General features: G+C 34.6%; 1 protein-coding gene across 1 annotated transcript in view; it reads left to right on the forward strand.

Annotated features, from left to right (window-relative positions):
• LOC129229847 (leucine-rich repeat-containing protein 40-like) overlaps nucleotides 1–12,496 on the forward strand; it is a 70,355-nt gene that overhangs the window by 13,498 nt on the left and 44,361 nt on the right. Inside the window, 2 exon segments of the mRNA XM_054864222.1 lie at nucleotides 597–787; nucleotides 11,940–12,013. Of these exon segments, the coding sequence (XP_054720197.1) occupies nucleotides 597–787; nucleotides 11,940–12,013 (265 nt within the window).

Here is a 12,496-nt window from a genome sequence, read left to right on the forward strand (position 1 = left end):
ATTTAACTCTTGAATACAGATCGTGTGTCATTCAAAATTTTCAAGTACAGAGCCTTAAGATATATTTGTTGATGTGAAAGTATTTTTTGATGTGGGTTGTTTTTCAAAAAGAGCATATCTTTACAAATAGTTTCTAAGAAAGCATGTTATACATCAAGTTGCTAAAATGTGTTTCTAGTACAAGGAATCAATGAACACTTACTAGTTAAACAATAAGTTATAATATGAGCATAAAATGCTTTGTAAAATGACATGTGTGGAGTTTATGCTTAAAAATTGCGCAGTCTCAACACTGAACGGGCATTTCATACAAGATGCAGCATCATAACATGGAGCATACAATTTTCAAATATTTAACCCATATGAAGATACTACTTATTTAGTTAAGGCAAACAATTATTCTCCATCAGTTTTTTCTGTTCTGAAAATGCAGGCAAATGGTTTTCTAAGTTATCTAAATGAATTTAACCATTTTTTTTTATTATTCATGGTGAACAATTTGGGGGGGGGGTGCAACCGCCTTCTCCCCCCCCCCCCGCCCCCCGCCATTTGCCGCCTCTGCTCTCTTGAGGATTTAAAATTCTGTTTCGTTTCAGTGCCTGACGTTGTTTGGAATTTAAACAAGCTATCTGCTGAAGAAACAAAAGCCTTATCGTTATCTTTGGAATCATCTGAAGATGACCGCTGGTGGGATCATGTTGATCTCACAAAGTTGATTTTTGCGTCAAACTCGTTGAAGTCCATATCTCCAGAAATTTCCAACTATCCTGCTCTGAATACTCTGGATGTAAGTACTTAAATAACATTTTTTTGTACATTCTAAATGTAAAGTATAACCTTGATTTAATGATTGTCAAGGGACAGAAAAAAGTAATCATTAAATCAAGGAGCATAGACATTCAATGCAGTTAAATCTGGACCAGTGCAATGTGTCGTGAAGCTCGACATATATTTTACGGCTCTCCTCTCTTTCCTCCATTCTCCTTTATCTCCAAGGACAAAACTCCGACCTCCATAGCTCTTGAAAAGAAGAAGTGGCATTTGTTTGAAAAGTTATTGTGCAAAAATGGCAACACAGAGTTGGACCCCGGTTTGGCACATGTGCAAAATTTAGTGCTGCTACATCAATTTGACGGGGTTGCCCTGTGTTCTTTTGGGATTTTAATTTTTTTTGAATATGCTTTTTATTCCTCCCCCCACCTAAATAAGCCAGCATGAACATTTCTTCATCATGAGAAAAACAGTATCCAGACTCCGTGAAGAGAGAAGCGACTGTTGACGATGCTATAAATAAAAAGCCTTTCCAAGAGACTCTCCCGACACCTTTGTCTCAAAAGCTACAGAAGAGGTAAAGGGTATAACCCTGATCAAGCATGGCTGCCTGTAGTTCTCCAAAGTGAAAGATGTGAAAGCCATTCACCAAAGGATCTACAATTGTCCGACATTCTAGCATTAGAGCCAGCTTGTGTTGAGTGTGGTGAATGGAGAGAAGGAGTGGAGCTTGCCAGCAGCTAGTTGCGTTTCCCTAAAATATCTTACAAGTAACTTCTTTTTGTGCCTTTCTACAGCCTGTGTTGTCATTACCGAGGTACTGTGTTTTTCATGTAACCCCGTTAAATTGATGTAGCTGCACTGAATTTTACATACGTGCCAAACCGGGGCTCAACTCTGTGTTGCCATTTTCATATAATAATTTTTCGACCAAATGCCTCTTCTTCCTTCCGAGAGCTATGGAGGTCGGAGTTGTGTCCTTGGAGATAAAGGAGAATGGAGGAAAGAGAGGAGAGCCGTAAAATATATGTCGAGCTTCACGACAAAATGTATCATTAAATTGAGGAAATTGTTAAATTGTGTAGTTAAATTGAAGATATACCGTTATTAGTTCCCTTACAAGTGAACTTCTATAAAACAATTTTTTTATAATGAAGTTTGATGTAAATGCCTTCTTGCCAACTCTACTGGTTTTTCCAAGAGATTCTTTCATTTTTAGCATTTCTCTTGATTGTGTATATGAAGCAAGAAACTTGCATTTGATAGGACTTTAATGCATGGTAAAAAATCTGTTATTCTTCCTTAAATAACAATGAAAAATGTGATGTGTCTCAATCATCTGCTGGATTTTTTCCCAGTAGATGTTGGCAGGTATGCAAAAGTGATGAGATATTTCAATCAATTCATAATTTAATGGTGTAAGGCTTTAATCAATAAACTGACAAAAAGATAACGTTCAAGGGCAAAATTAATAGCAATGAAGTGAATGGAATAATTTACTTGAAGCTAAATGTAAGAATCCTATGTACAAAATCGCAAAGGTTCAAAAGAGAGCTACTAGGTTACTAAGAGAGACTTTCAGATTTAGGTTATGATATAAGACTTAAAAAGGCTTTAATATGTTTAGTCTGGTAGTCTAGAGCTGAGGACAGTCAGAGGGGACATTATTTGGTCGTTTAAATTTATCAAAATGAAAAAAGTTAATGGCTAAATTTTTCTAAGGAAAGCAGGGCAAGAGGTCATTGTTTTAAGCTGTTCAAATCTCATGCTAATCTGAAAATTAGAAGAAATTAATACTTAAGTAGCGCTTTAGGCACTTCTATGTGTGTGTGGGCATATACAGAGGGGACAATGGAGGGCTGGTGCTCTTCTTTCCAAAATAGGAAACATTTAAAATGTTCAACTCCAGTAACATTAAAGGCATGATTTGTGTTTAGTTTGATTACGTGTAGGGATGTGTCATTCATGAATGAATGGGTCAAAAAGAACTAATCCTTAAAATGAACATATCCGTTCGTTCACCTAAAAAATGAATGATTGTTCTTTTGAACAGTAAGCACTTTTTAACCTTGCATTGATGCACTTGTGATAAAATCGCATTTTCTTTTTTTTTTGAAATGCATTCACCTTTAATTTAAACCAGGGTTGGCTTTCTGCCGGCAGAAACTAGTTTTTACCGTGCCAGTGGCAGAAACTGGTTATAACCGGTTAAAACCGGCAGAAACTGGCAAAAACTTTAAATCATTTTTAAAAACTAAAGTAATTAAAAATGATATTTGTTTAAACTAAAAAATTAAACTTCATTTCTTCATTGTAAAAAATAAAATGTTATGCTAGTGCTCTTGATTTAGTTCAGAAAGGGAACTTTTCAATTGCTGATGCTCGTAATATTTGGATTAATCTAACAAAGGACGAAAATCATCTATGGGTTCTTAGGATAGAGGAATGACATACAGAATTAAACTGGCATTACTGTTTGTAATTTGCTCGCAAATAAGCTTCATCTAAGTTGCTTGTGATTGAAATTATCATGTGTTTCAAGAAGAAAGTGTCAAATTTTACTTCCCAATATTAATCTAGATTTTGTACTTAATATTACAGCTTTGCAAAACAATATGGCCCCACTTCTCGAAACTCATTTTTCCAGTCGAATTTTTACCACTACCCTAGTTACTACATGATGGACCAGTTTAAAAAAATATACAATTTGAAAGTTTTATGAATATTGCTTGTTCCTTGATGCATTGCCTGCTAGCTCTTCTGTTGCAAGAATATTCTAAAGTTTCTCATTTGTGCATATTAAATTGAGAAACTATTTAGATTTTTGGAACCACCTTTTCAAGGTTCAAGAAGTGGTTTTTGCCATGCCGGTTTTAATCGGTTTCTACTAGTGGTTTTAACCACTCCGGCAGAAACTTGCCAGCCCTGATTTAAACTCATTAATCAATCTCAAATTTCCTTTTTCTCAGTGGAGTACAATATATTCAGTTAGAACCTTTTTACTTTCTCCTTTATTCATCATTTTCCTTTAACCGTTGCAGTTCTTCATTTGCAATTTTTCCTATGTATCCATTAGTAACGTTTTGTGTAACTTCTTTGGTCCTTCCCACACTTTCTGTCGCGAAAATTATTTCTAAAAGTACCTTTTATCACTTTTGTTTTCTATAACATTCATTCTATCAACTACTATCTATATTGATTTGACATTATTTTTAATTTGTTTGGCGACTTCCAAGTTGCTTAATTTAAAATTTCATTTCCATTATCCAGAGGTTTTAAATAAGGATTATTACTGCCTAATTTTTCCTCCATTAAAAAAAGTGTTGTGCGTGTTTCTTTTCTGTTCCCATTGGCACTGGAATAATTTTGAAGCTCCCTAATATTTACATGAGTCTTTTTTTTTAATTAAATTATCCGGTACTCCGGCTGAGCTGCCATTTTATTTGTTGTTACTTTTTTCGTTATACCTATTGGTATAATGAAATGTAACTATATGTATGTATACAGTAGTGTCGCTGGAAAAAAATGTTTGAAGGACCGCACCTCTTTCTTTTGACAGATGGATTTGGTTGACAGATGTTTGTTTTGGGGTCAAAAAAGGTCAGTTTCGACAATTTACGCCAGTTTTTATGTAAAAAGCAGATGTTTTATGATTATAATTTGTTAAGTTTATGTTATTTAAAGTACATGGTTTAAAAAAACATTTCTTTATTCTCGTGTTTAAAATTGCCGCCTGTTTCTTTCTTTTTTTTCTTCTTTTTTGTAGTTCTCTCTGTTATTTATTTCATGTTTTACATTTAAAAAAAACTTAACTTGAAGTACAGATTAATTTTTTTTTTTTGTTTCATTTTCACCTGTGATCATACTACGCTTGTAGGTATGATATTTCTATTTAGAATTAGTGCACTATTTTACATAAATTCAATTTTGCCGTAACACACAGTTTATTTTTTTATATAATAAAATTTAATAACTTAATTTTGTGACGTACTGAAATGGAACCTGCGATTTTTGGAATAGAAAACACGTCTTACTATTCGGCAATTGAGAAATATCTTACAAAATGAACTTTAATTGCTTTATTCATCTAAACCTGAATAAAGTTTTTCAAATTCATTTTCCATAGCAATATTTTCCTACTTTTAGATAAGTTTAGTTATTTTTCCTTCAAAGAATATTGCTGATCTAATGAAACATTTCGAATGTAGTGAGTATGTAGTGCAGAGAGATCACTTGTATCTTTTTAAATGAATGATGTCGTTCAACTGAACAAGTTAAATATACCTCAAAACTCAAATTTTGAATTGGTAGCCAATGGCTACCAGATCCTCACAAAATGGTAGCCAAATCTCAAAAAATGATAGCCAAACTTTTTAATTCAAATTACTTAATTTATTTTATACCATTTATTTATTTAGTATGTGTGTATATGTCATTGGCGTAGCAAAGAACTTTTCTTATAAAATGATAATTAAAATAAATAAGTAAATAAAAAATATTTAAAAAAATTAATAAAATAAAAAGCGAGCTGAAAAATAAAAAAGGAAAAGAGGGTTGAGGAAACATTTTGGAGGGGGGGGGGAATTGAACTTGGGTGGAACGGGCACCCCTGCCCAGATATTATTTAACACATCTTTTGCAAACTATAATCTGCATTAATTTATCTTTAAGCAAAACACATCACGATAAATAAATAAAAAAAGAAGATCATTATTATTATTTTTTTTTTTTTTTTCAGCTTTTAAAACTTCTAGAAACATCACAGCTTTCAACCAAAAGACGAGTTAGTTCCTTGATAAAGAAAACAACAAAATACCAAAAACTTGAACAGCATGTAAAACCTAAACCATTTGCGATTCTACAAAAATATTTTTTTGCTTTTCCAAATGCATGCAAAATTTTATAAAAATCGAAGCCTGAGTGTCAAAAAATGAATAAATAAAAGAAAAGCAAACAATATAAAACAAAACGAAAAAAAAAAATGAAATGAAAGATCCAGCAGAAGAAAAAAAGGATTTCAGCAGTATTCTTTCCACCTTCTCTAGACGCAAGGGTTCCATTTTTTTTTAAATTTATGTGTTTTATAAACACAATTGTACTTCTCTTTATTTATTTTGGAACAGACATTTTCTTCTAACTGGTGAAAAAGGACAATCTACAACGTGGCACCATTTTGAAAATGCGGGACGCCATTTTGAAAATTTACCGCGAAACTTAAAAATAACAAATACAAATACAAATACAAATGTGACGACCAGCAACAGGCTCTGGGCCCAGCTAGGCTGGTCCTAGTCAATTAATTAGTCCCCAATGAAGATCAATGGCCCTCTTAAAGCTATCCACTCCCTTGCTCATTACCGCCTCTTCCGGTAAGCTATTCCAAGTGCCCACGACCCTGCTAAAGTAGTAGTTTTTCCTGATTTCCAAGTTAGCCTGAGATTTAAATAGCTTAAAACAATGACCCCTTGTCCTGCTTTCCCGCAAAAATTTAATCCATTTACATCTTTCATTTTGATAAATTTAAATAACTGAATCATGTCCCCTCTGACTCTCCTTTGCTCCAGGCTATACATGTTAAGCCTATTAAGTCTGGTATCATAATCTAAATCTGAGAGTCCCCTTACTAATTTAGTTACCCTTCTTTGAACCCTTTCCAATACGAAAATATCTTTCTTCAGATAAGGCGACCAAAACTGAACAGCATACTCCAAATGAGGTCTTACTAAACTCCTATATAAAGGCAGAAGAACTTTCTTAGAATTGTTTGAAATAGATCTCTTGATGAACCCAAGCATTTTGTTGGCTTTGTTACTAGCAATACTGCACTGTTGACTAAACTTGAAGTCCTCATTTATAAAGACACCCAGATCAATAACATTTTCTGCCTGATTTATGACTGAACCCTGTAAATGATATCTCATACGCTTATTTCCATGACCTAAGTGTAGCACTTGACATTTCCCTACATTAACTGCCATACCCCATTTATCTGCCCACTTAGTAATATGATCTAAATCCTCTTGCAGCTGTTTTACTTGTTCTTCATTTTCAACAATCCCCATAACTTTTACATCGTCAGCAAAACAATTCATGCTTCCAGAAATATTTTCATTGATGTCATTCATAAATATAATAAACAAAAGAGGCCCTAAAACTGATCCCTGAGGAACCCCACTTAAAACATCACTCCAATTAGAATGATTTCCTCTCACAACTACTCTTTGCTTCCTACCAGTAAGCCAATTTCTAACCCAAAGTAAAGTTTTTCCTCCTATTCCAATGTCAGCTAACTTGCTGAGAAGAGCAACATGCGGTACCTTGTCAAAAGCTTTTTGAAAGTCAATATAAACAACATCCACACATTTTTTGTTATCTAAAGCTGAGGTAACCTTGTCGTAGAAATGCAATAAATTAGTAGTACAGGATTTACCTTTCCTGAAACCATACTGCAAACTAGTCAACAGACTATTAGTCCCTAAGAACATCATGATCTTAATTTTGATCAAAGTTTCGAAAGTCTTACAAATCACCGAAGTCAAACTTACAGGTCTATAATTCCCAGCAAGACCTTTAGACCCCTTCTTGAAGAGTGGCGTTATGTTAGCCAGCTTCCAGTCCTCTGGCACCGTCCCCGAGTTATAAGAAGCATTGAAAATATTCAAAATAACATCCACTAATTCCTCTGCACATTCAACTAAAATTTTTGGATAAATATTATCTGGTCCCGGAGCTTTAGTTGCTTTAATCTTTTTCAAATGAAATAAAACCTCCTCCCTGGAAAATACAAAATCCTCAAGCTGTATAATAGCTTGTGTCTTGTTAGTGTCAACTGTTGAGATACAGTTATCGTTAAACACACTGGAAAAAAAGTTATTCAGAACATTTGCAATATCCCTATTGTTTTGGATTAAATTTCCATACTCATCAACCAAAGGCCCAATTTGACTGTTTCGAGCTTTCCCAGAATTAGCGTAAGCAAAAAACCTCTTAGGGTTCCCATCAATGTCATCTGCCAGCCTTTGCTCCAATTCCCTTTTCTGAATCCGTACCAAATACTTAAAATTTCGCCTTGCCTTACCATACTGGAGCCTCTCCGCACTCTGACCAGTTTCTTTAAACTTACGAAAAGTGGCTTGCTTATAATTAAGAGCTTCTTTAGTCTCCCTGGAGAACCACATGGGCCAAATTTTGGTATTAACACCTTTTCTCCTAAATGGAACATAGTCCCCAACGGTTTTAGCAAGTTTATCCTTAAATTCCGTCCACTGCTGATCTACATCGCTATTTTCCAACCCTGACGAAAAAACCTCTTTCAAGCTCTGCCTAAGTGCAACAAAATCAGTGTTTCTGAAATTGGGCACAAACCTAAAATTATCATCTTTGCACACTTCAAATTTAACCCGGAACCTAATGCTGTTATGATCACTATCTCCAATATGCTCCCCTACACTCAACCCCTGAACAAAACTACCTATGTCACAAAAAACTAGATCCAAAATTGCCTCCTCTCGAGTTCCCTGAGTTACAACTTGATCTAAGAAACAGTCACCAATTACTTTTAAAAATTCCTCTTCTTTGCCATTACCAGGATAAAAATTATTCCAATCAATACCCGGAAAATTGAAATCCCCCATTATGATAACGGATCCCTTACTGGACATGTCACTAATAATACGGTACATCTGTTCATCTTGTCCCTGGTTTGAATTAGGTGGCCTATAAATGTTTCCAAAGCGTAGCTTTTTGCCCTTACTGCTCATCAACTCCAGCCAAACCATATCAATATCAGTAGGCTTATCATTTATGACCAATTCATTGCAAATAAAATTGTCTCTAACATAAAATAAAACCCCACCACCTCTTTTACCTACTCTATCCTGTCTGAACAAATTATACCCAGCAATATGTAATAACTCTGCATCAGATTCGGTAGCCCATGTCTCTGTAATTCCAATAACATCCAACTTCTCATCCATAACTATGCTTTTCAATTCATCCATCTTGTTCCTAATACTGCGAGCATTGGTATAGAAAACTTTAAGCATGCCTAAGTTGCTTTTATTTAACACCCTGAAATTTCCTAAATTACAATTGTTAACATTACTACTCTTGTTCGTCACTTTATTTCCATTTCTAGCAATACCCAAAAAAATTTCATTCTCTCGATACCTGATGCTTGAACCATGCCCCCCATTCCAACTTAGTTTTTTGACTCCGAATCCCTTAAAATTAATCCACTAACCATTTTGACCCCTGTAGAGCTCAGATGCAGGCCATCCCTAGCAATCCAATCCCTTTTACAATGACTCCATACATCAATGAACCTGATACTGCGCTTTTCGCAAATTGACTTCAGTAGCAAGTTCATACACCTCGCACGTTGATTTAGCCAGCTCCTATGCACTCCATACCTGGGAAGCAAACCAACCACTTGGACATTCGTCGAAAAGCTGGTTGCTTTATCCAACAGGGATTCCCATTCCCTAGAAAACTCCTCATTTTTACTGTGGCCTACATCATTTGTTCCCACCCACAAAGTAACCATGTCCTCCTTATTCAATACTCCCTTCTTTTCAGCAACCATATTAACGTCTTTTACCCGAGCCCCTGGTAAACAACACCTAGCCACCTTACGCTTTACTCTCCCAACTGTGTTACCCACCTCCCTTACCATAGAGTCCCCCAAAATTACACCCTTAGTTTCCCAATCTAACTCCTCATTTGAAACTTCCCCCTGAATCTCTGGAACATTTATACCCTCTACAACTGGCCTACACCCTAATGCTAACTGGGCTTCCAAAACTAGCATCTTAAGTCTTAAGTCTGAGAGTTCAGCACATTTAGTGCAAATATAATCCTCCTAATTAATTAAACAATTTTTTTCAGGAGAAATCAAGTAAATAAAAGGATATGTCCTCTCCTCCAGTAGGTTTTATATTTTGAAAAGAAAAAAAAAGGGAAAAACAAACAATATGATTCAAAAAAAAAAAAAAAAAAAAAAAAATCAAAAATCTCACAAAAAAAAAAAAATTTTTTAGCGATATCGTTTTTACCTTGTCTCCATGCATTTTGACTCAAAGGCGCCAGTTTTGTTTATTCATATGTAAACCAAATGTACAAAATTAATTCTTCTCATTTATTTTGGAAAGGACATTTTCATCTTAACTGGTAAAAATGAACAATCTAGCAATGCGACGCTATTTTGAAAACGTGTAGTTTAAAAATACCGCAAAACGAAGAAATAGCCATTTGTTAAAGAGAAATAAAGTTGAAAAATGAATTTAAGATCAAAAAAGCACAATTTACTAAATTGGTGTATGAAATTTGTCTATTTTTACGATCGCGTGTAAAGAAAGCAGAGTTTTCGAAATAGCAAGTTTTGTAACGAATTTGCAGTCGTGATTGCGATTTTTGTTTCTATTCAGAACAGGAACACATAGCGCAATTGCATATAAATATAATAGTATTTAAAATACATTAAAATATTTGCATTTTGTGGAAAAATAATTCTTAATGCTGAACGTAGAGACATCAGAAAGAGGACAATACTCCCCCCCCCCCTTCATCCCCAGCGATCCGATAGCCGAACTTTTAGTGGACAAAAGAATTTAGGGAGAGGTCATATGTCAAGATTATAGGTCAGGGAAGGTTGCATTGCTGAATGGTAGCCACATTGGCGACTGAAGTGAAAATAATGGTTGCCAAAATTTGAAAATCGGTCGCATTTGGCGACTGGCGACCGCGAGTTTTGAGCTTTAGAGTTAAATGAACAGATCAAAAGAATGTACGGTTCTCTGATGTATGGATCATCAAAAAGAACGACATTGCCCACCTCTAGTTACCAGTGGCATATCCAAAGGATTAGAGAATACATCCCTTTGCAAAACTCGAAAGTCCCGCTCTCCCCCTTTTTTTTGCCGTAGAAAAAGGCTAAAATTAAGTATATCCCCCTCAACAACTGAACCTTATCCCTTTTCCAATTTTTTTTCTGGATAGATCACTGTTGGTTAATATTGCTGTGAAAGTAACACAGTGTAATATAGCACCAAAAGCAAAACTACTTCTCTTTTCCAGAAACTTCCCACAAAAAGTATTCTTCCTTTTCTCAAAGTATGTTATTACACGCAACCCCCATCACTTTACACCATAAAAAAGGTTAAGCTTAGAAAATTGTCTCCCCTGTGGTTGTCATTCCAGAATTTTCCCAAGGATGGGTATAATATTCAATGCATTTTACTGGGAAGAACAGCAAAATATACATACACAAATGCACAATTCTATTGTTTCCTAAATTTGGGGTAGTTGACCCTTCTGATTAGCCAATTAATGAACCTGCCCCGTCTTCTGTATTATGCTGGATTCCTTTGGGCACTTGGAAGAATTCAATGAAAGAAGTTGTAATGAACAAGGGAGTGGATAACTGTAAGAGGGCCATTGTTCTTCACTGAGGACTAATAAATTGTCTTGGACCAACCTAGCTCATCCATAAGCCTGTATCATGGTGGCCTGTGTGTGTTGGTCATTGCTTTTTTATTTAATTAAAATTAATGCATAAGTTTAAGAAGTAATGGATGATAATTTAATATTTTTGTTTAGTAAAATTATTTTTTGAAAACATGATTTAAAGCCATTTCACCGAAAATGATCATTTTGTCCTGCACGTGACGTCTGATATATTTCATTAAAAATAATATTTTAAAATATAAATGAACAAATTTTTTCTGCTAAACGAATTGCAAACTTATGTGGGATATCCTAAGCAAAAAATTTCATCATTGCCCTATAAAATTATTACTCTTTGATGAAATATATGAATCGTCACACTCAGGACAATTGGTTGACTTTTTCGTGGAATGGCCCTTAATTGTAATAATTTAACCATTTAAAAATAATCAACCTTTAAATTAAAGCTTGTGATGTAAACTCTGAATTTGTAAATCAAGAATCCTCAATATGCGTAGATTTCAAATGTACATACATTTTTCGTCTTTGATGAAATAGTTGTAACTGCAGTGTTGGAGCAAACCTAATGTGGCAATGACATAATGCTGTGATTAGGATCTGCATGGCCTTCACAATGCTGCCAAGTTAGGTTTGTCTCTTCTATAGTTGTGTTAATGTTGTTGATGTATTATTGGTACTTATAATGTATATTTCTCCATTTTTAGTTACATGATAACTGCTTGTCAAGCTTACCTGATACGGTAGCTGAGCTACGCCACATTACAAAACTCAATTTAAGGTACATTAATTGTGTTTCATTCAAAATTTATTTATTTCAACATTTTTTCAGTGTTTCTATTTATTAAACTACTTAAAACTTCAAACATTTTTGATACAGCTTTCGCATAAAATTTCATTTGATTAAATGAACCTCACTTTGTTTCTAACCAATGGGAATTTTTATATGGTAACTTTAGTTTTGAAAGTCTAGTTTTTCCTTTTCTGGATATTATTTTGCATGCCAATGAAGTTTGTGTTGTTGTGTTGGGAGGGGGGGGGGGGGTAGGTTGGATAATTGATTGTTGCTACCATGTTGTTTAAGGAAGTGTACTCCAAATATCATTTATTTTGATGTACAGCTCCAATACCTTATTCTAGGTCCTTATTTTGACAGTGAGCTATGAGTTGAGAGTGATATAACAGTCGCCTTCAAAATGCCACAGTTTAGAGTAATGATATGAGAAGTATGAGGGTCATTCAATAATTAAAGAGACAAATTGAC

This window comes from Uloborus diversus, chromosome 9 (assembly GCF_026930045.1).
Source record: "Uloborus diversus isolate 005 chromosome 9, Udiv.v.3.1, whole genome shotgun sequence".
NCBI classification, from domain to species: domain Eukaryota; kingdom Metazoa; phylum Arthropoda; class Arachnida; order Araneae; family Uloboridae; genus Uloborus; species Uloborus diversus.